The 25,259-nt window shown below is 42.0% G+C and overlaps 1 protein-coding gene across 4 annotated transcripts in view; it reads right to left on the bottom strand.

The window, feature by feature from the left end:
* The window catches only part of LOC111838113 (plasma membrane calcium-transporting ATPase 1-like), a 79,808-nt gene extending 57,490 nt beyond the window's left edge, over positions 1 to 22,318 (bottom strand). The window contains exons 1-9 of one of the 4 annotated variants that reach the window (XM_072710307.1): positions 21,703 to 22,318; positions 5,680 to 5,877; positions 5,062 to 5,319; positions 4,644 to 4,769; positions 3,796 to 3,984; positions 3,470 to 3,508; positions 2,696 to 2,851; positions 2,394 to 2,608; positions 29 to 271 (exon numbers count right to left, since the gene is read on the bottom strand). In XM_072710307.1, coding sequence (XP_072566408.1) covers positions 29 to 271; positions 2,394 to 2,608; positions 2,696 to 2,851; positions 3,470 to 3,508; positions 3,796 to 3,984; positions 4,644 to 4,769; positions 5,062 to 5,319; positions 5,680 to 5,877; positions 21,703 to 21,895 — 1,617 coding nt within the window. In that variant the 5' untranslated portion in view covers positions 21,896 to 22,318. The remainder of the gene's footprint in view (positions 1 to 28; positions 272 to 2,393; positions 2,609 to 2,695; positions 2,852 to 3,469; positions 3,509 to 3,795; positions 3,985 to 4,643; positions 4,770 to 5,061; positions 5,320 to 5,679; positions 5,878 to 21,702) is intronic. The other 3 variants (XM_072710308.1, XM_023800732.2, XM_023800733.2) reach the window with 3 other exon arrangements.
* Positions 22,319 to 25,259: the final 2,941 nt, after the last annotated feature.

Below are 25,259 nucleotides of genomic sequence, written 5' to 3'. Positions count from 1 at the left end.
CAAACATAGGATCTAAAAAAAAACTCACCAGAATTTTGGTAGTATATGCACAGTTGACCGCAATGCCCTGAATGAGAAGGTCCATGATGTTCCTTGGGATGTGTTTAGGGTTAGGGACACGCCTATAGTATGTGTCTGCAATGTAAACCTGAACAACAGTCATCCTGTTCAAGGTCAAAGTTCCCGTTTTGTCAGAGCAAATAGCTGTTGCATTGCCCATGGTTTCACAGGCATCAAGGTGTCTCACCAGGTTGTTATCCTTCATCATTTTCTAAAAAAAGACAAAAAAAACATTACAACCCCACAGCCGGTCATTTATTTATTTATTTAGTCTGGGCCATTAATAACCTTGTACATATGTCATAGTGAGGTGAATGCAGATGTTGTAGCTGTTAAGGAACCAGACTCATAAACACACTGGGCAATTCATATCTTAGGAGAAGAATTAGTGATACTGTATCTGAAAAAGCCAACTGAAAATGCCAAATACTGAAAGAAACACAACACCCAAAATATAGTACCTAAGAAGTGCATGGTAGAGATGCATGATATATTAATTAACGTGGGTATCAGTCGAGGTGCATCAAAAATCATGCCATCAGCACTGGTCTGAAGTGTCCATCTTGGTTGATATTGCAGGTCGACATTTAAGATACACTTAAGCACTTATACAGCTTGACTTTAAAGGTTACTGGAAACCTCAAAATCCCTGGCACAAGGTAAAAGCCTTAAATTTTTATTTGCTATGTATTATATGTTTTAAGTAAGTAAGGTTGTATGCAATAAAGGATGTCATAACATACAGTACTGTGCAAAATTCTTAGGTAAAGAAAATGATGTTTAAATGATCTTCATGTTTGTGTAAAACTGCTATTTTGCCTGTCAAAGTGTTTCAGCGGATAGCAGAGTTTTATGGTAAAGTATCTGGTTTATATATTATACTTTTTATATTATTATTTATCATATACAGTGGTACCTCGACCCACGAACCATCCTGTTCACAAACAAATCGGGTTACAAACCAGATGTTTGTACCGGTTCACAAACAGTGTTTCAGGCTGCAAACACACAAACAACCCCAAAATTTTAGGCATATGAAAAAAATGTACAGTATAATAAAAAAATTACATTTTCGAAATTACAGTATTGTTTTTGATTGTTACTTGTTAATTGTTTTTTGGGGGAGATATTTGGTGGTTCTTTTCTGTGTTTTGGTGTCTTTCGAGCTACCAGCCCACCAACAAGAGTATTGTCACGCCCCGCTCCGTCCGATCCTGATGTGTGCCACGCCCACTTCGTTACCTCGTGTTCATCCCCGATTGTGATCACCTGTGTCCTGTTATTTCTGGATAGTGTTTTGTATTTAGTCCGAGTCTCAGTCTGTCTTCCCCAGATCCGTCATTGTATTGTCAAGTGCTGTTCCTTGTCTGCTAGTCCTGTCACCTAAATAAACCCCGTCTGTCCGTCGTTACGGCTCCGCTTGCCTGCTTCCCTGCTCGCCCGCTGGCCAGCGTGACAAGTATGCTCAGTTGTACTGTTTTATTTAATTTAGCATTTGTGTATAATTAAGGTTATTTTAATTTAAGTCTATATTCTTGATCACAGAAAAACATTCAGTGTTTGAACGAATTATTTGTATTTACATAATTTTAAAAATTGATTTAGGTCGCAAAGTCCTCGAATTACAGTAATTAAGTTTGTGAGCTGAGGTACCACTATATATATAATGTATGGTAGTAGTTATTATTATCCATACACATAGTCACTTTGACCTATACAGCTTCTTCAAAGTACTGACCATTGCACTGCATCCATAGATGCACGCTCTACATCTGCAATGCTTGTGTAATAAAACACAATATCGTCTCTATCTATCTATCCATCCATCTGTGTCTGTCTATCTATCTATCTATCTATCTATCTATCTATCTATCTATCTATCTAATAAATGGGGTAGTGGTGAAATTTAATAAATGTGTGGAATGGTTGAGTTGCCCCTGAAGAGAGATTTGGGAGCTGAAGCAGTCTACATCTAGCCATCCAACTAGATATCAGTAACTGTTTTGAAAACAGAAGAGATTCTTACTAGTTTTTGTAGTGTTACTCTTAATTTTTACAAGTTCTAAAACTAAATTAGTGCTTTGAGCAAAAGTGCACTTACTACCCAGAAAAATTGCTGTAAACATTTCTTTTCACTGCCTAAGACTATTGCACTGTACGGTATATAACACACAAATAACATATACTAGGTATGTAATGTGAGGAAATGTGTGAAATAAATATACAGCTTTCCAGAGTCTTTAGAACAAATATGAGTGTTTGTTCTAAAGCATACAGTAGCAACTGAACAAGGAGCAGAGAAACAGACAGAAGCAGTGAGAGATGGCCCCTACTTTGACAGAGTAGGCCAGAGAGATGGTGACAGCCAATGGAAGGCCTTCAGGCACAGCTACAACCAACACAGTGACGCCAATGATGAAGAACTTGACGAAGAACTGGATGTAAATGGGAGTGCAATCCTTGACCCAGGATCGGTCTTGGACCCAAAAAGTCTCAACCACAAAGAGGACCACCAGGATAATGACTGTCATGGCAGACATGACCAAGCCTGGAAACACACACACACAAAATTAGCCACATCCATGCAAGTATCAAAACATATAGCCCCTTTAGTGTATCTCTCTGTTAGTCTCACCTGCTTTGCCGATTTCAACTGCCAATTTAGTGAGCTTCCCCTGAAGAACAGACTTCTCTTTTTTTGACATACTAACTTTCTTTTTGACCTCACCATCACCTACTTCTTGGGCATTGAGGGTCTGCATCTCTATCATTACACCATCTAGAGCTTTATCTGTGGTGGGAGAAAAAAAGCATCAATCCAACATGGCCACAATCCTCACTGAGAAATAGGCCCAGACTGCCCACACGTACATACAATTTCAGACTGTTTTTCAAGTTTTGCATTCATTGAAACAAAAGTAGAATGTAACTAGCATCCATGACTCAAAATGCAGATGAAAAGTAATAACAAATACTGTAGTTTTTACTCTTGTTTTCCAGGAACACTGTTAAAATGTCTGTTTCCCAGGATTTTTTTTATCTCATTGAAGACATTATCTTAAAAATTATGCCCACGGATGCAGACCTGAATTTTTTTAAAATCAGACAGGAAAAAAGTCATGGTTCTGCTTCAGGCCTCTTAAAGACCTTTAATCCCATGGTCACTAATTACCAGAGTAGGATTTAAGAGTTCCTTGCCACTCAGCAGGTCTGACAGGGACAAGTGGTCAGAATGAGGATTTGTGTTTCCGAAATTTAAACCAGCACATGTTCAAGATGGTAAGTATAAAAGTAGTAAAGGCACAAGATAGGAAGTATAAAACGAGCATGAAAGAGTGAGGGTAGAATGAGCACTGCTCTACCTGTCAATACAGTTTCTAGAAACGATGTAGTGGTACCTGTCACTCACCTTTTTTGTGGTTTTCAGCAGATTCATCCAATTCTTTGTCTGAGAGGGAAAATGGGATAAAGATGTGAAAGTATCAGATAAAATCCCACTTTATCTATAGTCCAGACTTCCCACAGATAAATCCATATATCACGAATGCTGTCATCTACGGTCCACACTGATGGTCATATTCATACGTACAGTTGAAATTTAGGGCCTTGGTCATGGTCATGACCAGCATATAAATTAGCTCCCCTATACCCATTTTAAATATGGAGTTCACCGACAACCCTGATCAGGATTAGCAGTTTAGAAGATGATTGGATGAGTCTACGGTTGGCACGTACTTTCTTTCTCCTTTTTCCCGTTTTCTTTCCTTTTCTCCTCTTTTTTCTTCCTCTTTTGCTCCTTCTTTGCTCTTTTGTTATTATCCTCATCCTCTCCAGTACCCAGCAAAGTGAAGATAATTCCTGTCTGGGAGTTTATACCAACAGCGGTGATCAACATCTTACCAGAGCCCTCCATGACATGGGTACCTGGAGTGAAAATAATGAGAATTAAATGATAAATGTTTGTCATGCTATGAATATTTTATGGAGAAACAGTTGAGAGGGAACACAAAGATTTTGCAAGTGAACACAAAAACAACTCACAGGGAATGCAAATGTTTTGCAAGTGATCACAAAAACAGTTCACAGGGATTGCAAATGTCTTGCAAGGAAATGCAAATGTCTTGCAAGGAAATGCAAAAGCATTTGCAAGGGAACACAGGGGTTTTGTGAGGGAACGAAAAGCTGTTTTAAAAGCATAGATTTTCCAACCCCATCCCCTACAGGGCTCCATAACATTGGAACAGCTGAAGGACAAGAAAAAATGTAAAGATTACAGGATCTAAAACAGCAGAATGGTCTGTTACTTAATTGGGGAAGGGGAATAATGCAGGCTAAAAGCACAATAAGGTTTACAAGAACCATGATGGATTTCATCCATCCATCCATCCATTTTCCCAGAACTGCTGGTCCAGTGTAGGATTGCCGTGAGCCTAGAGTCTACTCTAGAAAGTGCAGGGCATAATCCTGGGGACACCTCAAATAGGATGCCAGTCCATCACAGGGCACATTATCAACAAAAGAATTCTTGACCAGTTTCAGCATAAATAAAGGACCTACTGGTCATTAGTTACATGGTTTTATACCTGCCAACAGCATGGGGTCCTTATCCAGTGTTTTTTTTACAAGGTCAGACTCCCCTGTGAGGGCACTCTCGTCAAGTTTTAGATCATTGCCTTGAACAAGGATGCCATCTGTGGGTAAGAGGTCACCTGCCACAGACACACAGATTAGGAAAAGTCATAAATTAACTAAAAAAATCACAGAATACGTATTTCTTTGCCTTTTATGAAAAAGTACAGTTATATAAAAGGCAGAACAATGCAAAATGCAGTTATATGCAGTGACATATGAATAAAAAATTACCGAAACTCATACCTCATATAGAGCATATCTATAACTAAACAAACTATTTCCCACATTTGTGTTATTGTTAACAAGATCATCTACAATATAATGCATTGCCTCAAAAATACCACATGGCCTCCAAAGAAAGCATTTTACCATATTTGATTTGTGCGATGTCCCCAACAACCAACTCTGCTACAGGTATCTGGATAACTTGACCCCTTCGTACGACAGAAAACTTTTGCTCCTGTACGATGCGGTTTTGTAGGCCCCGGAACTGCTTCTCCTTGCTCCAATCATTAAAGGCTGTCACCAGCACCACACAGATGACGGATAGCAGGATGGCCACTCCCTCAATCCAGCCTGCTTCTGCCTTGTCCTCTTCATCCACACTTCCAGCCCCTTTGCTACAGTCTATAACAGGCAAAAACAATTTTTACCAACACAAACACATGCCTACATATGTCCACTAGTATGCATCTGGTCTAAAAAGCATGCACTGCAAAGCAGATATGAAAGATACAAGAGAAAATTCTCTCCTCACTTTGCTCTAATCTTTCATCAAATCCTTCTCCTATTATCTATGACTTCTCTCCATGTAGCTCTCCATATCATTTAGACACTTAAAATGTTTAGTTTTGGACTTAAATCACCATACAAATATCAGCAAGTACCTGATTTCCAGAACAAATTATCAGGCTAAAACACTGACATTTCATATACAGCTTCATGAGAGAGACTCCACCAGACAATGATGAGCATGAATGTGCTTACAGTCTTTCTCTGCATCTGGAGGTCTATAAAAAGAAAGGCCTAAGGAAATGATGGCTGCCACTTCCAGAATAATGAGAGTCACATCTTGCAATGCTTCCCACACTAATTGAAGAAAGGATTTTGACTGTTTTGGTGGTATATGGTTCTGCCCAAATTCTGCTTTCCTCTTCTCAGTTTCTGCAGGGTAGCCAGTCAACCCTGGAAAAGGTGATGCAACAACACAAAATTAAGTTAAAACTAAATGCTTATATTGATTGTTGAATCAGACATTCAGTTTATCTGAAGCCTAAATTCATGCTGCCTACCATAGTATTAACACACTATGAATAGCTACCAAGTCTACCAACAAGAGTTTCTTGTCTTTACTAGTCATTACTAGTCAATTTAGTGCAGTGTTTTTCAACTCATTCCTCAGGAACCCCCAGAAAGTCCACATTTTTGTTATCCCTCAACTGCCAGCACATCTGAACCAAACAATCAAGGATACTGAATACCTGGTACAGGTGGGTTGGGAGCTGGGAAGGAACAAAAATGTGGACTTGGGATCCCAGAGGATTGGGTTGAGAAACACTGTATGACTGGATCTCCAGCAACTCATTTCACATAAATACACAAAATTCAATTTAATTACAATAGCATGACTTTGGCATTCATGGCTAAGAACAATGTACTGGCATTTGATTGGTGTTCTAGAAAAAGAAATGCTCTCCAGGCACAAAACATACAAAAGCACAAAAACATCTTACCATTGTTAATTAGAAAATTGTCTGTTGGTAAGACTATAAGCCAGAAGTTAGAAATTGTCCATTGTTTATAATAGCTCATTGGTTTACTACTACCTACCTGGCACTATGTGTGAGAAAGTCATTCAGCACCCTTCTGACCAATCAGATTTGAGAATTCAACATCACTGTTGAACCTGAATTATTGTCTACTGAAAGCTAAACAGTTAAGTTTTCAGAGTTCTCTCCTATGCAGGGGCATTGGAGGGATGCCTTGGGAGATTCATGGGGTCCTGTACTTCACAGTTTTTCTCAGTCGCTTTCATGCAATTTTCTTATCAGAACCACCATTCTCACCACTCTTAATGCAGTTCTCAGAACAGTAACACAGTCTCCCACATAAATTAGCATTTCTCATCTGACTTTGACAATTCATCAAAACAGTTCATGCATTCATCACTGAGAGTTGCAGGTCTCTCACTCGTTTTGATACTGTTGCGCAATGCATTAGTGCCATCAATCGAATCATTTTAAACTTGTTTCAGTTATGTAGTAAAGAGTAAGGTCAATCACACACTGTTAGTGGTAACAATAAAATTGGTCTTCAATTGAAAATAAGTAGAATTACATGTTCTCAGATAAGAATCAATTGAAACAAAGAGAAACACATGTTCACAATCTTATATCACAGGTGCATGTCATGCCTCTAAATTGCATTCACACAAGCAGATATATAGATGCTCAGGTTCCACTCAGTGCATAGTGCTGAAAATGGAGCAGGAAGTTGTGAGAGGCCATGAGGCTCGAATGGCAAGAGGGAGAGGAGCACGCAGAGGACAAAGAAGGGCTCACGGAAGACAACCGGGTAGATATCAGAGGGTCACTGCAGAAATACGGGCAACAATTGTAGATAATGTCATCAATCATGGCATGAGCTTTGCTGAAGCTGGCAGGCGGGTGCAGCCTCAGGTGGCACGATGTACTGTGGCATCTATTATACAGACATTCAGGACTGAGAGCAGGTAACTGGTCCAACATTTTCATTAGTTCTGTTTCATATGCAGTGTATCAAATACAATTCTGTAGTATGCAGTACAAAGAGTCAGCTACCTCTGGATAACAATTGATGTCCCCGTTTGTGTTGTCAGAATAGAACCACTGCCTCATTCTGATGGGAGAGGCCCACTTCTGTCACATGATATGATATGTGGATATGGTGAGGGAAAACAATGCAATTAGGCTAAAATAAATACAACGTAATATTGTGGAGGACAATGGCATTTTTGAGAACATTACCTCTGAGTCTCTCCACCATTGACAGAGTGCTGAAAAAGCATGCTGTCTCAACAAAACAGCTGTACAAGGTTCCATTTGAGAGGAACAGTGAAATGGTTAAAGAACAAAGATACCAGTATGTACAGGTGAGGAAATGCATATTGGTCCTTGACAAGATTTCATGATCACTCTTGCTCTCTTTTGCTCTTTATTTGTATATATGAATGTTACATATGTTTGTGTTGCTATTTTACAGAGGATACTTGAGTTGGAGGCCAGTGAGACCCAGCACATTTTGGTGTATGTAGACGAAGCAGGATTTAACCTAAACAAAGTAAGGCAACGTGGCAGGAACATAATAGGTCAGAGGGCCACAGTAGATGTCCCAGGCCAGCGTGAGGGCAACAACACAGTGTGTGCTGCTGTTGCTGAAATGGAGTCATTCACAATGCAGCCAGCATTGGGCCCTGCAACACTGACCGGCTTCTTCAGTTTTTGGATGAGCTCTACAATGCTCTTATTCCAGAAAATGCTAGGGGGGTTGTGAGGGCCAACATGCCATGCTTTGTTGTGATTTGGGACAATGTACATTTTCACCATTCAAACCATGTGAGGGAATGGTTTGAAACCCACCAATGAATGATGATGGTGTTCCTGCCGCCTTATTCACCATTCCTCAACCCCATCGAGGAATTATTCTCTGCTTGGAGGTGGAAGGTGTATGACTGCAGGCCCCATGATCAAATGTCATTATTGGAGGCAATGGATGCTGGCTGTGGGGACTTCACACCTGAGGCTTGTCAGGCCTGGGTGCAGCATGCCAAAAGGTTTTTCCCGCTTTGTCTCAGAAGAGAAAATATCAGGTGTGACGTAGATGCAATGATGTGGCCTAACAGGGAAGAGAGTGCTTGTCTGTCCTGTCTGTTAATTACAGTAACAGCGCGATTATTACCGACAGTGAGCTGCAGGTGTCGCGTGAGCGGCGTTTTCTGTCCGCGTTTAACTCCGTAACAAACACCCGCGGTGTCACGCCCAGCTCCGTCCGATCCTAATGTGTGCCACGCCCACCTCATTACCTCCTGTTTCTGCCTGATTGTTCTCACCTGTTGCTCGTTACCCTTAGCTTGTGTTGTGTATTTAGTCCTCGTCAGAGTCAGTCTTCCTCAGACTTGTCATTGATGTTTGCCATTGTGCTTCCCCAGTCCTGTTTCCTGAATAAATCCCTGTTTTTACCCGACTTCCTGGCTCCTCTCCCCTGCTTGCCGGTTCGCCTGTTCCCGATCGTGACAGAATGACAAGTCTCCGTAAAGACGCACCGCAGCGGGAGGACGATCCCTGGCTCCTCCTGCTGCATGAGGTCGCGTATTAGTGCGAGCTGACGGAGATCCGCGGGGATCCCGGCTTGTTCGCCCTGACGGAGGAAAGCTGGGATCTCCTCCAGGAGGTTACCCCACGCACCGAGGAGCGCATAATGGCGGAAGTGCGCTCCCTTCTGCAACAACTGGTTGACCGGGTAAGAGAGAAGCGGCTCCGGCCACTCTCCTGCACGGAGGTAACCCCGCCCCCACCTACCGGTCCCGGTCGGCGCAAAAAGAGGCGAAGGGGGAAAGGGGAGGAAGCCGCCCCGACGCTCTTCCTGGGAGCGTGCTCGCTTTTCCCTGCCTGGGAGGACCCCGCCTGTGCAGCTCTACCGGGCACCGATGGAAAGCCACCTCCTATGGAGGCGTATGAATATCGGCCGGAGCGTCTGGGGCATGGAGGGATACGTGCCGTGAGAGACAGCATTCCCCGGGTCCCTAAAGCCCTTAAAGGGGCAGTCCCAGGATTACCTGCTCCGGACCTGCCTGCTCCGGACCTGCCAGCAGCACTGGCTGCTGCTGCCGCCGCACTGCCAGCGGCACCGCCTGTCCAACCTGACCCGCCTGTCCAGCCTGACCTGCCTGACCTGCCTGTCCAGCCTGACCCGCCTGCAGCTGCCGCCGCTCTGCCTGCAGTTTCTGCAGCTGCCGCCGCACTGCCCGCGGCACCGCCTGCTGCTGCTGCCACCGCCCTGCCCGCGGCACCATCTGCTGCAGCTGCCGTCGCTGCTACGCCCGAGGTATCTGCTGAGGTGCACCCTGATGGTCACGTGTTGGTGGTGCCCGCTGAGGCGCCCCCTGCTGGCCGCACACCCGAGGTGCCCCCTGCTGGCCACGTGTTGGCGGCGCCCGACGAGGCGCCCCCTGCTGGCTGCACGCCCGAGGTGCCCGCCAAGTCGCCCCCTGCTGGCCACATGCCCGCAGCCCTGCCTGAGGCCGCCTCTCTGCCCGTCCAGCCCGGCTCTTCTGTCCTGCCCGTCCAGCCCGCGGCTCCGGCTGCAACGCCTACGGCCACGCCCCCTGCTTTGCCTGAGCATCCGCCCTCGGGGGCCTCCCTGATGACTCCCTCACCCTTGCCCCGGCGAGGCCGACACCCCCGTGGACCCCGCCTTTCAGTTTCCCGTAAGGGACGGGCACACAGGCGTCTGGCCCGGGTCCAGCTCACCCTGCCCCCTGGCTCGCCCGTTCGGCCCCTGGCTGTGGCTCGGTGGCTGCCTGTGGGTCCTCCGGCTCGTGGTCGGCGGTCTCCGCCGGGTCCCCCCCTGGTTCCTCGGGGCCGGTCCTCGGTCCCGGTTCTCGGTCCCGCCTCCGGCTCTGTGTCGGCCGCCTCTGGGCCCCCCTGCTTCGGCTTGGCGTCGGACGGCGCCTTCCCCGGCTCTGGCTACGCCTTCACCTGCCGCGGCTTCCCCCTCCTGCCTGCCTGCACCGGTGTTCCCTCCTGCTCCCTCCGTGTCCCCTCCGTCACTACCTCGACCCGTTCCCTTGGCCCCTGTGTGGTCCCCTCCTGCTCCCTCCTCCCTCTCGCCTGCGGCCCCTCCGGCCGCTGCCCATCGCCCGTCTGGTTTCCTTTGGGCTCCCCTTGTTCCTCCTCCCTTTCCCTTTCCCCCACCTGTTTCTGCTCCTCGTCCCTCTGTTCCTCCTCCGTTCACTCCTGGCCCCTTCGTGTCGCCTGTGGGTGTTCCCTCCGTGTCGCCCTTTTCCGTCTGCCTGTCTGCGTTCCTCGTCCTTTGTCAGGTCTTGTCTTTCTTCTGGTCCCTGTTCCTGTTCAGTGTTTCTGTCTTGTTCCCGGTTCCCCGTTGATGTCTTGCTTTTGTTTTTCAGCTCCTGCCCCTCGTCTCGTCCGTCGCCTCCTCTCGGGCATGCCTGGTGTGTGCGCCTTTGGGGGGGGGGGTTCTGTCACGCCCAGCTCCGTCCGATCCTAATGTGTGCCACGCCCACCTCATTACCTCCTGTTTCTGCCTGATTGTTCTCACCTGTTGCTCGTTACCCTTAGCTTGTCTTGTGTATTTAGTCCTCGTCAGAGTCAGTCTTCCTCAGACTTGTCATTGATGTTTGCCATCGTGCTACCTTGGTCCTGTTTCCTGAATAAATCCCCGTTTTTACCCGACTTCCTGTCTCCTCTCCCCTGCTTGCCGGTTCGCCTGTTCCCGATCGTGACACGCGGGGTGATAATAACTAATAATATCTAATAATATCTAACGTCGGTATCGTTACCCAGCGCCGGAAAAGGACAGTTGCTTCTGAGCTTTGCTCGGTTGCCAGTCGGGGCCGGGAGGACATTTTCCACTTTTTTCCTGCTCCGGCAGTAGCCTGCTGTGAGGGGGTTTTTGTGGTTTTTCGACCTCCCAAGAGCAACTTCGATTTCGCTTTGTTTTTAGTTCATACTTGGTTCAGGCAGAAGTTCTTCTGGTAAGTAGTAATAAATTTCAGGTTTAAAATTTTAAATAATTATCATTAAGTTCCGTTTTAACACAAGTAATAACTTGTTGTTTTAGTGTACTCAGCACTTTACTGCATTTATCGTTACGCAAATTAATCTTTATAGTTAAATACACTATATAAATTTACTGGGCTGGGAGTACGGGGTCATTGTGAGTTAGTTAATTATGGGGCCGGCTCAGTGTTGCGTTTGCAAGATGTTAGCCCTTCTGGACGTTAGTGTCCAGTCGGACTTCATCTGCGAGCGATGTAAGCTAGTGGACTCACTCATGGTCAAGGTTCGCGACCTTGAGGAGCAACTGGATCTAATCCAATGCAACAGTGAGTTAGAGGAGCTAGTTAATACGCCGTTTATGGAGATGGTGTGTACGCCACTAGCGGGAAGGAGGGAGAATGAAGAGCAGAGAGGTTGAGAGAGCTGGGTGACCGTAGGTTGTAGACGCAGGAAAAGGCGTACACACATTACAGAGGCAGCATCACTTGAGGTCACTGTGTCTAACAGGTTTCAGGTGCTTCCAGCTTTAGAGCCGGAAGGGACTGGGGAGGCAGGTGGGCCCTTGGGCACTGAGGAGCCCCCTCCCCCCAGGAAGAGGGAGATTGTGGTAGTGGGGGATTCAATTATTAGAGGAGTAGACAGTTATGTGTGCACGCGTGATAGAGGGTCCCGTACGTTGTCTTGCCTGCCTGGTGCCCAGGTAGGAGACCTTCCAGATCGTGTGGACAAGCTTTTGGCCCCAGCTGGGGTGGATCCAGTTGTCGTGGTGCATGTTGGCACCAACGACATAGGCAAGGGTAGGAGGGCTGTTCTGCAGGATAAATTTATAGAAGTCGCCAATAAGCTTAGAAGAAGAACGTCCATGGTGGTATTCTCTGAAATACTCCCCGTGCCACGTGCAAGTCAGGCTAAGTTAGCTGAGATAAGGAGATTAAATGTGTGGCTAAAAGGATGGTGTAGGAAAGAGGGGTTTAGGTTTATGGGGTACTGGAGGACCTTCTGGAACAGTTGGGACCTGTTCAAGCCGGATGGGTTGTGTACTGGGAAGACGTATTTGTAGAGTAGTTGAGGAATGTTTAAACTAGGGACTGGGGGGGGCAGGGAGGTTAGTTAAGTATGTAAGTGGGGGGAAACGGAAAGCCCCAAAAAATCATATTATAAGTGGGCACCGTAATAGGCCTACCCTTTGTTGTCTGTATTTAAATGCCATGAGTATTAGGAATAAAATTCATGATTTAGAGGCTTTTATCTCATTGGACTCTTATGATATTATAGGAATTACTGAAACGTGGTTGAGAGAAAAGGATGGACAAGAATATAATATGGATGGTTACACGTTGTTCCGTAAAGACCGTATAGGTAAGAAGGGAGGTGGTGTTGCAGTATATATAAAGGAAAACTTGCAGGCAAGGGAGCTTACTGATATAAGTAAAACTACGGAAGCTATATGGGTAAAATTAGATGCTAAAAACTCAAATAGCCTAATTATCGGTGTTTGTTACAGAGCACCTAATGTAGCTGCCGAGGAAAGCAGATTGTTATACAGTGATATTAGGATTATGAGCAATAAAAATGATGTAGTTATGGGTGATTTTAATCTACTGGGGATGCAGTGGGACATTGTTGCTGGCTCTTCTGAAAATGAACTGGAGATAGTGGAATTAGTACAGGATTGTTTTTTTACTCAGTTTGTTAACACCCCTACCAGGGGAGATGCCATTCTTGATCTTGTTTTCTCTAATAACCTGGACAGGATTGGTAAATTAGATGTTTTAGAACCACTTGACAGTAGCGATCATAACATGGTTAAATTTGAGGTTAAGTTTAGTGCCCGAAGAGCAAAGTCCAAATCAAAAATATATAATGTTAGGAAGGCTAACTTCAATTGTATGATATTAAAACTAGAAACTGTGAACTGGATGGAGTTAAATAACAAAACTGTTGAAGAGGCATGGGAATTTTTTAAAAGTACATTACTGCAAGTGCAAGAGGACTTCATACCTCTTTCCAGCAAGAATAAATCTAGGAAATTGCAACCTAGGTGGTTTACTAGGGAAATAAAGTAAAAAGTAAGGAGGAAAAGGGCTTTGTTCCAGAAATGGAAAATAATTGATGATGACAGAATAAAGCAAGAGTATCTAAATCTACAGGCTGAGTTAAAAAATGACATTAGACGAGCTAAAAGGAATGTCGAAAGGAAGATCGCACTGGAGGCTAAGGATGACGTTAAAAGTTTCTTCCAGTATTTTAACTCTGAAAGAGCTCTAAAACCTGAAATTACTAATCTGCAGGATAGTAAGGGTCTTATAATTGAAAATTACATGATATAGTAAATGAGTTCAATGATAGGTTTGCACGGGTATTCACTGTTGAGGACACTAGTAACTTACCAGTTCTTATTACTAATCCAGCATCGTCTATAACTAATATATATATAACTGAAGCTGATGTTTTGCAAAGCCTAGCTAAGCTCAAAATAAATAAATCACAAGGCCCTGATGGCATCTTACCTATAGTGTTAAAAGAGATGAGGGATATTATTTGCCGACCCTTAAATTTACTGTTTCAAAAATCCTTATCTGAAGGTGTGGTACCTTCTGATTGGAAGCATGCCAACATAACGCCCATTTTCAAAAAAGGGGATAGAAGTAATTTGTCAAACTATAGGCCAGTCAGTCTAACTTGTATAACTGGTAAAGTTATGGAGGCTATAATCAAAGAGAAAATGGTAGATTACCTGGACTCAAATAACATTTTGAGGGATAGCCAGCATGGATTTAGGAGAGGTAGATCCTGTTTAACAAATCTGTTGGAGTTTTTTGAGGAAGCTACTCAGGAAGTTGATGATAAGAAGGCCTATGATGTCATCTACTTAGATTTCCAAAAGGCTTTTGATGTTGTTCCCCACAAGAGGCTCTCACTTAAACTCAAAGCGACAGGTATTTTAGGAACTGTAGCGACCTGGATTGATAACTGGTTAACGGATAGGAAGCAGCGAGTAGTTATAAGAGGCTCAATGTCACAGTGGGCCTGCGTTCATAGTGGGGTACCGCAGGGTTCAATTTTAGGACCACTTTTGTTCTTAATTTACATAAATGATATAGACACCAATATATACAGTAAACTGGTGAAATTTGCAGATGACACCAAGATGGGTGGTGTAGCAGATACTGAACTAGCGGCTCAGCAGCTACAGCGGGATCATAATTTAATTAGTGACTGGGCTGACACCTGGCAGATGAAATTTAACATAGACAAATGTAAGGTACTCCATGTAGGGAGCAGAAATATAAAGTACAGGTATTTTATGGGACCTACTGAAATAAAGGTAGCTGATTATGAGAAAGACCTTGGTGTGTATGTTGATGCTTCCATGTCTCATTCTCGCCAGTGCGGGGAAGCAATAAAAAAGGCCAATAGGATGTTGGGGTATATCTCCAGGTGTCTGGAGTTTAAGTCAAGGGAGGTAATGTTAAGATTATACAATTCCTTGGTGAGACCTCACCTAGAATATTGTGTGCAGGTTTGGTCACCATATCTTAAAAAGGACATTGCGGCCTTAGAAAAGGTACAGCGTAGGGCCACAAGAATGATTCCTGGTCTTAGAGGAATGTCATACGAGAAAAGGTTATTTGAGCTAAATCTGTTCAGCCTCAAGCAAAGGAGACTGAGGGGGGACATGATCCAGGTCTATAAAATTCTAACAGGATGCTGTTCAACCAAATAGTTACTTCAGCATTAGTTCAAATACAAGAACTCGTGGCCATAGGTGGAAATTAGCGGGAGAACATTTCAAACTGGATTTAAGGAAGCACTTCTTTACACAGCGTGTAGTCAGAGTATGGAATAGTCTTCCTGATAACGTAGTGCAAGCTGAATCCTTGGGTTCCTTTAAATCAGAGCTAGATAAGATTTTAACAACTCTGAGCTATTAGATAAGTTCTCCCCAAGTGAGCTCGATGGGCCGAATAGCCTCCTCTCGTTTGTATAGTTCTTATGTTCTTATGCCCCATGAGGGACTTCACAGCACATCTGTGTTCCCCCTGCTCTAACGTAATGTAATGTGTATGTAATTTGGTGCAGGTTTAGCCATGCTTTCTCAGTTATAGTAATTATCTGTATATTTACAAATGTTTTGTGTTACATTTTATTCTGTGTTGTGTTTTTTTCCTCTCCATTAGATTTGAGTACAGATTTACTGAAAAGATTAAAGCATTTGCTGATTAAGTCTCAATGCACTGGTGAAACTGTTTTATTCATTTGTCACAGTGTTGAAGTGATTGACTGATGTTATATGCTCTGACACACGTGCACAAGGTTTTGATTGTTTTAGTAGCTTCTGCACGGGTGATTCAGTGTTGGGAGAAATGCATGAACTGTTTTGAGAACTGCATTAAGAGTGGTGAGTGGTGTTTCTGATGAGGAAATTGCATGAAAGCGACTGAGAAACTGTAAATCAATCATGGGGGACTGGCACTCAGCAAATTTTACCGTGGGAGGCCAGTATTGAAAGTGGCACCCCTAGTGCAGGGCTCAAGTTCCCGAGGTAACATTTTGTCAGAGGATCCAGAATTTACAGCTACTCCTTGGGTCACCAATCCATCATTATAGTAGCTGCATCAAGGAATTCCCCTGTTCTCATTAAAATATCTATTGTCACATATATAATTTCATAATATAATTTGATTTAAAAATGTTGAATGACAACAGATATGACACATTGCTACGTGATTAAAGGACTATGAAATCATGTCATGGGGTTGGTTTGGGATATATTAGCAAACATATTTAGGGAGTATAGACTAATCATTTCTTCCAGTTTACAGTGATGGGTTTCAGTTTAGATACCTTACTAAGTAGAGAAGGGCCATAAAAGTCTATTCCAGTGACCTTTATATCCTGTTTTATAGAGAGTTAGCAATTCAGGTGTGATTCCTAGAGTTCCCTCTAGTGTTACAAGGAAGAGTCACCACAGTTTACCTACTAGTGAATGAACAAACTGTAACACTGATTAGGTAGGAAAGTTTGTATTTTCTTTAACCAGCTTCTAAATAAAGACACAAAAATCATTTTTCTACATATGATATATAATGTACAGATGCATGTCATGTCCAAGTTCCAACACATGTATCTTTATATTTAGAGTAAAACCTGAAGATGCCGAAATGAAAAAAGCAGACAGGTGCAGAAAAGAATTTGAGGAGAACAGGAACATATTTATGTATCATGCACATAAACCTAATGTCTGGGTACTGAGGTTCAACCTCCATTTACACTCACAACACCACGTGCACATCCCTTTTTTAAAGATTCCAGCTACTGCCTAAGAGTGAAATTGATGTTGGTGCATTTATCCCAAAGCAACCTCATTACAGAATCTTATTACCTCAACAGGATCAGACAGATAGATGGGTAGATAGATAGATAGATAGATAGATAGATAGATAGATAGACAGATTATCTATCTATCTATCTATCTATCTATCTATCTATCTGATAGATAGATATTATGCTAAGAACATTACTTAAGAAAATAACAAGAATCTACAGCAATCAACAAACAAAACAGTGAAGTGCTAAAACAATACAGAGTACAGATTAAGATAGTGTCTGTTTATTTTTGATAAAACTGCAGCTATTCCCATGAAAGCTAAATTACAGTGGAATCACTATGTGTGACGAAATAAATTGTCCTGACCATTAACAGATAACAGTCCTGCACTATAAAAGGAGACCAACTTCCACAACAGTGCAAAGATACGTGGTTATCAAGGGCGGATTAATGCATGGGTTATCCAAGACTATAGCTTAGGGCAACAGCAGACATCAGGGCTTTGCCCTGCTTTGGGAAAAATGCAAGTTAGTTAAAGCGGCAGCTCCATGCAGGTGGCAGCCTAAGGTCCCCAATTAAATTAATCTGCACTTGGTGGTCAAGCAAACTAGGGACTCTAAATGACTAAGTGTGTGAATGTGTGCCCTAAGATAAACTGGCATCCTGTCCACAGTGTCCCCTGCCTTCCTCATGCCCTGAGCTTCCTGGCAGACACTACACCTTCACCATGACCCTGTGGTTATAGATAAATCATAATACATATTTTTTTAAACACTATAGTTTTTATACCACATTTATAATAAATGCTGTAAAATGCTAAAATCTAACATGCCATAAAATGTGAGAATGAAATGCAGTAAATGCATTCTAGCATCCACACCCTCATTTAACTGTCATTGTGGGTAATCAATACACTCCAACATCCTCCACTCACATTTAGTGACATTTTACTTTATTGAGTTTTCTTATTATCCATGAGAGGGATTTTTTCCCAAAAGGTACCCCCACAAAATTGTGTATATAATTAAAAATCCTAAAACCTCATAGTATATGTCAACTTAACTTTTAATGTATAGATGTACATTGTAGAATTCAAAACTGTTATACATTAGATTATACCACGAGATTGCTGGAAACATGTGAAACACCTTTTTGTCACACCCGCCCAGTCACGCCCATTCCATGACGTCAGCAACTACAGCTGATCCTGCCTACAGACAATGGGACTCCCTATTTGAGCCTCGCACCAGCAACAGGTCGGTGCAAGATATTGTTGGCATGTCACTACCAAGCGCTTTAACTTTCTGTTCTCCCCACAGTTACGTTCAGTCTGTCTAGCCCTCCCCGAGTTACCCGCGCCTCCTGCCTGCCCACTTTCCTGTCCGCCCTCCCCGTGACTTCCCTCGTGGATTCCTCTCCTTTGTGTGTCTGCATCCTTGGACAGACTCCCTGACTATTCAATCCTTGGACCCCCTCTCGACTACGGCATCTGGACACATCTTGGCTTCTGCCGATATAAACGGAAGGATTCCTGTTAAGACCCTGATATGACTTCTGACCATTCTCTGTTTCATCCTCAATAAACCTGGTCGCTCGGAACCCTTTGTCCTGGTACAGTGGTACGTCAGTTCTCAAACTCATTAGAACTAAAATTTCTTAAAAGTCCAACCAACCAGTTCGAAAAAAAATTACCTAGGACTCGATCTAAATCTCAGAAATCAAACCGTGAACGCTGAAATAACTTGTACGCGCAGCACATCTCTTAGTGGAAACAAAGGGTAACGCTTCAGTCTCAGCCTCGCATTCGCAGTGATAACATCCTGCATGTTTACACTAGCTGAATACATAAATTTAGACAGTAAAAAAATACATTAGACAATGATAGACAGTAACAGTAATTATTATTATATAATAAAATACATTTAAAAATAAAGATTTCTTATTAATTATTTTAATATTAATAATAAACCATTAATACATTTAATTATAATGATATTGTCAAGCTGAGCGGGGACAGAACGGAGACATAGGCGCAGACATCAGGGAATACTGGGTTTAATAACGTGTAAGGCAGGCAAAATGCAGACGGACAATACAATAATCAGACTGGGGAAACAAACTGAAACGCGGACTAAATACAGAAGACTAATGACAACAACCAGAAACAGCTGATCACACGGGGATTCCACACAGGGTTAACGAGGGGGCGTGGCACACGGAAGGAGTGGACGATCGGGGCAGGACACGTTGGTTTTTTTTTTTACTTTACACATTGTTTGGATACATTTATTTTCTTACTTTACAAATGACTGTTTTGATAAATGTGCTTAGATATGTTTAGTGCAATATATGCTCTTCTTGTTTTATCCAGTTCATTTTGTGTTTAAATGCTAAAAAAAACATATTTGGGTGCAACTGTTTGGGGCCGGGAACCAATTAATTAGTTTTCCATTATTTCTTATAGGGAAAATTCAATCAGAACTCGAACTTTTTAGGATTCGATCCAGAGTTCTGAACGGATTAAATTCTAGTTCTGAGGTACCACTGTATTGTGTCATGGTACACTTTTGGTAGCAGGTGGGCAGAATCTGTCAGGCATAGCCTGTGTCTTCCCATGAGCATGGAAATAATGCTTAAGGACTTTGTGGTACAGGCCACTAAGTGAATCACTGGAACACTGCTGGATGTGCTTTGGGTCTTCAGGGGATGTATTTCACAACAAGCATTTTTAATTTGCCAAAACCACAAGACAATTACAAGTGCTTCATAAGAGAGGCCTGTGGTTTGTTCCATTGTACATCTTTTATCATGCAACAAAATATTGATAGAAAAAACAGAGAGGAATAACAGACAGTTTCAAAAATTACTGACAATCACCAAAGATGATAATAGATCATAAAAGGCAATATTTTTTTACAAAGCACAGACTAGCTACAGTATATTATCACATTTCTGTATGAAAGTGCCATTCTCTAACATAATTTCAATATACAGACACTCTCCATGTTGCGATGGTTGTGTTACGATATTTGAGCTTTACAATGGGTAAATGTTTTTCACTTTCAGTACATTATTCAATAAATGAAATGATATTCAACATTTATTTTTTATAAATTAGATTTTGTGTAAATGATTTTGCCCAACTGTATGCTAATGTAAGTGTTCTAAGCATGTTTAAGGTAGGCTAATGGCTAGGCTGTGATGTTTGATAGGTTAGGTGTGCTGTATTAAAATGCATTTTTGCCTTATGATATCTTTGCCTTACGATAGTTTTGTTGGAACGTGACCCCATCGTAACCCGGGGAGAGACTGTATAGTAAACTCACAACACATCCAAAACCAACCAAAATAATTTATAATTAAACTAGGGCTGTCAAAATTAACGTGTTAACTCGGATTAATCCATCATCATGATTAATCTGATTAAAATGTTTAACGCAATTAACCCATCTGCAGTGCGGAATGACTCAAAATCCCTGAAATGTCTCTGTCAACCCATTTCAGGCAGTTTTGGTGCGTTCCATTTGCCCTCGGAACTCATATTCCGAGTCAGATTCTGAGTTTTGTCTTCTGAGTGACGACATGCGCGCTCCCGTATCTTGGAGATCTGAGAAATATCTCAGAGCAGCACAGAGGATCCCGAGTTCAGAATCAAAGATGGCTGCGCCCTTTATCAACAGAAGGGAAAGTTGTAGTTTTATACTGTTTAAGCACTACTTCTCATTTGTGGCTCATTAAATCGGTCGCACACACTATACCGTCCAACTAATCTGTGGACGTGTTGCTACGGAGTTTTATACGTAAAGCACCACACGTAATGTGTTATCAATTGATATTGCTAACAATGGCAATTAACCAGGCTAGAATTGGATTTTATGATTAGTCGGATTATTTGTCGGATTTACGGTAGTTTGGGCTAATTGTAAGTGAAAGAAGATAAAGACCATTTAAACTGAGGTACCTTAAATCTGACAAGTTGTCAGGCTAAGCAAAAAATCTTGCTTTTTGATATGGGTCCATGGTATTGCACTTCTGTGGCAGATGGATTGCATCCGACTCGTGTTCAAGATGTTCAGTAAACATGTTAAGTGCATATATATTCCCTTTTTTCTTGAATCTGTTTGCTCATGCAAAATGAAAAGCGATTAATATAAATTAAAAATGAATGATATTTAATTGTGATTAATCAAAATTAATCCACAGCAACCCTGTGATTAATCTGATTAAAAATTTTAATTGTTTGACAGCACTAAATTAAACATATAATACTTTTCTACAAATAAATTTCCTAAACATTATTATTGTTCTTAGCCAACCAATGGGACAATTAACAAAGGGATAAAGGTTTAACAGCTGACTAATCCATTATTTTTTTTGTGTCATTTTACATGATCTGTGAACAAACTTGTGGGAAAGAAAAAAAAAACATTGGTAATCAGCTGCTCCTGTGAACCCACAGGTAAAACATATGGTACAAAAATAAAATTGAGTACTCTTTGGTGATAATCAGCTTTTGGCCAACAGAGATAACATGGAAGCTTTACTTCACAATGTAATGTCATTTACTGGGTATAAGGCAAGCAACACAGAGGTAACAGACACCTTAAGGAGCATTGTTTAAGCTTTGCTATAAATACCTATCCTCTCTGTCTAAGACAATACAACACAAAACAAAGATATCCCATAATAAACATACTAATTTGCAGAATGGACCTGAAAAAAGTTTTACTTTTACAAATATTAGGCCCAAGTTACCACTGAAAGATTATCATCAATCTATAAAAGGATATATTAAATCCAAGCACTGTAACTCTTGTTGCACAAAATGTAACCAAACCATTGTAGGATTATTAATTGTTATTTGTTCACACTAAAATCTGGAACAACAAAGGAGATTTTTACCTTCTACAGGAGATGATTTCAGTTTGGAACAGAGTCCATGGATGCCACCGTATGATTCCTGTATTTTTTGTAGTCCTTCAGCCCCACGCAGTTCCATGAGTGAGCGCAGTTCTTGCAGCGTACAACCAAACTCCTGCTCCTGGTAGTCCTGGTCTGGGGGGCTCTTTTCCCCGCCATAAGAGTTGTTTGCCATGTTTCCTTGCCACGTATCACCACAGCTTTGGCAAAGGAAGGCCCATGAACAAAACAGCAATATCCTTAGCTGAATAAAGCACTTTCCATGAACGTTTTCAATCCTTCAGAGCTGTGCCACGTTCAGGTCTTTGTAGTGTAATCTGGATAAATTAAAAGCCATTTCCTTCCGAATGTCCCATGTCTATTCCTCCATGCTGCCAACTGCTGTCCCAAGGATATCAGCATGGGAAGATCTGGGAGAGACTGGGAGTTTACAATGTTAACATCCCTTGCTTTTCTTGCAGTATAAAAACAATGGTAGTAGTGGATGTCAGTGGCAGCATGCAGTTTCTATCCCAGTGTAAACACCAAAAGGCCACTGACTACCAGTATTTCAATAGGATCAACTGCTATGACTGGTAGCTGGTAGCACAGCCTGCTCTAAAAATAGAATTGATGAACTCCAGGTCACTGGCATGGACTCAACATGAAACACTACCCATTTAAAGGAAAAAATACCAGAACTTTATTTGAGGAACGGCGTGGGAACCTACTTGTCATACAGACAGAAACATGCCTTAAAAAAGAAAGAAAATTCAGCCAACATTACAGCACTGCTCCAAACTGATTCAGGAAGCTCACGCCTGTTACATCTTAATAGCCTTCAGTTCCTATATAAAATAAAATAAAACTCAGTGGAGGGATGTGGGGAAAGACTGAACCATAAACCATGGAACACCTACACCGCTGGACTTGGTAATGAATGCCACCAACTTCCTGCAGTGATTCTTCTGCCAAATTGCTATCATAACAGTAGCTACATATAACAGTAGCAAGAGGTCAGGAGGGATGCAGGATAGAAGAAGGGATCAGCTCTGTGTCTGTCAGTAGCATTTCCTACTGAATGCCCTACTCCAATAATTTTCAACCCCTGGCTTGCTTTTCTCTGAAAAAAGTTGGATCAGATCTGGTTTCTGTAAAATCACAAAATCTGCATAATAATGAATAACGTTCAGAGACCTTAAAGAATCTTTATTGTGCCTTGAGATCAAGGAAGAAAATGGAAAATAACAAAAAATTAATCAGTTGATACACTAAGAAATATACCAACCAAATCATACATTGCCCCATTGTGCTGTTAGATCATACTAAAAATATCCATCCACCATCCACCCAACCACTTATCCTGGTAAGGGATGGCTGAAGGCTATCCTAAACACCACAGAACATGTTACTGATGTACTGATGGGCTAGTATCCCTGGATGGGATACTAGTCCATCGCCAAGTGCATAGTTGCATGCATGTATGCACGCACCCCCCCCCCCCCCCCCCCCCACACACACACACACACACACACAGACCTGTACTCATATTTTAGTGGGGACCCTCCATTTATATCTATGGGAAAAACCAAAATCCAAAAATGATGACTTAACCCCTACTCAGCCCTACCCTTAAACATAAATAGCCTAATGAAATTCAAGTCATTTGGCATTTTTAACTTTTTTGATTGCAGTCACCGATTTTTTATAAAATTGAGGATATCCTTATGGGGACCAGAAAAATGGTCCCCACAACATCAAAATAACAGGTTTTTATCACGTTGTGGGGACATTTGGTCCCTACTATATAAGGTATACCTGGACCATACACACACACACACACACACACACACACACACTACAGGCAACTTAGATTCCTATTTCCTATTAGCCTAACAACACATCTTTGAACTGAAAGAAGAGACCCGTGTGATACCAGGGGAACACGGAATTTCCACACACAAGATAGGGGTGGGACTCAAATAATTCCACTGTTAAGTGTTCAGTCAACAAATTATCATTCAATAAATATTTTTCACTTTAATATATAAAAACTTTAATATATTCACACCAGTACCAGACGAAGTTGTATGACACCATGTAGATCATAAGGAACTTTTTACAGTTCCTGGGTTTATCCCGCTCACCAGCCCACATGACAAACTCTACATCTGTCTACATACAGACCTCCAAACCACCATTAACGAGGCAGAGCAGATGACAAATTGTCATTGTGCAGGTCATGGGCATTGTTAGGTCCGATCACTCAGGGCTATAGCCCCAAGTATTTTAAGCCTAGCCCAGATTATTGTACATCCATTGCCAGTATTCCTTCAAAAACATATCCTTGACATATCCCATGGTCTTTCCAATAGCAAGAAACTCTCCTGGTGCAGGTACATGAAAGGCAGCCAGGGACAAGCAGGATTAGCGAGTCCCACATCAAACACCAAATTGGTTTACTGGGCTATTATTATACAATCATTTCCACATAGTCATGTATTGGTATTTATATAACCACTCTATGTGCATTCCTAGTGCGCAAAAGCATGTTATTCCCAAAGGACAGGAATAAAAAAAACAACCAGCCAGCCTATCTCTTCCCTCAAGAAAATGTGTGTAAGGGTTTTACAGTGTATTCAGTAACCCCAATAAAACACAGACAAGTGCTCAAGTCATTTTCCTTTTCTGAAATCGCATTCCCCTTAAATGCATAATTATGAACAGTAGCTCTACCATACTGTTTTCAATAAGCCCTGTTAGAGTCATTACTAATTCCAGTTTCAGCTTTCACTGAAATTCTGCCTTCAGTGAGTGTTTGATCTTCACTGCACACTCTGGCCCATGTCACTGCACAGGAGGGACACTTATCCTATGAAAGCCACTCAAGTAATCTAATTAGGCAGCCCAGTGCATCAGGGAGGATCCACTCCATAAGTGTGCTTTGTGAAAGAAAGGTAACAGCTGACACAGCACAAGGAATCTCATTTTAGTGTAAATGAACATTGAACATTGCAACCTAGGTGGTTTAATAGGGAAATAAAGTATAAAGTAAGGAGGAAAAGGGCTTTGTTCCAGAGATGGAAAATTACTGATGATGACATAATAAAGCAAGAGTATCTAAATATACAGGCTGAATTAAAAAATGACATTAGACGAGCTAAAAAGAATGTCGAAAGGAAGATCGCATTGGAGGCTAAGGATGACGTTAAAAGTTTCTTCCAGTATTTTAACTCTAAAAGAGCTCTAAAACCTGAAATTACTAATCTGCAGGATAGTAAGGGTCTTATAATTGAAAACGACATTGACATAGTAAATGAGTTCAATGATAGTTTTGCACGGGTATTCACTGTTGAGGGCACTAGTAACTTACCAGTTCTTATTACTAATCCAACATCGTCTATAACTAATATATATATATAACTGAAGCAGATGTTTTGCAAAGCCTAGCTAAGCTCAAAATAAATAAATCACAGGGCCCTGATGGCATCTTACCTATAGTGTTAAAAGAGATGAGGGATATTATTTGCCGACCCTTAACATTACTGTTTCAAAAATCC

This window comes from Paramormyrops kingsleyae, chromosome 3, assembly GCF_048594095.1.
Source record: "Paramormyrops kingsleyae isolate MSU_618 chromosome 3, PKINGS_0.4, whole genome shotgun sequence".
NCBI lineage: Eukaryota > Metazoa > Chordata > Actinopteri > Osteoglossiformes > Mormyridae > Paramormyrops > Paramormyrops kingsleyae.
Note: the sequence above shows the minus strand (reverse complement) of the source record. Positions and strands in the feature narration are given on the sequence as shown.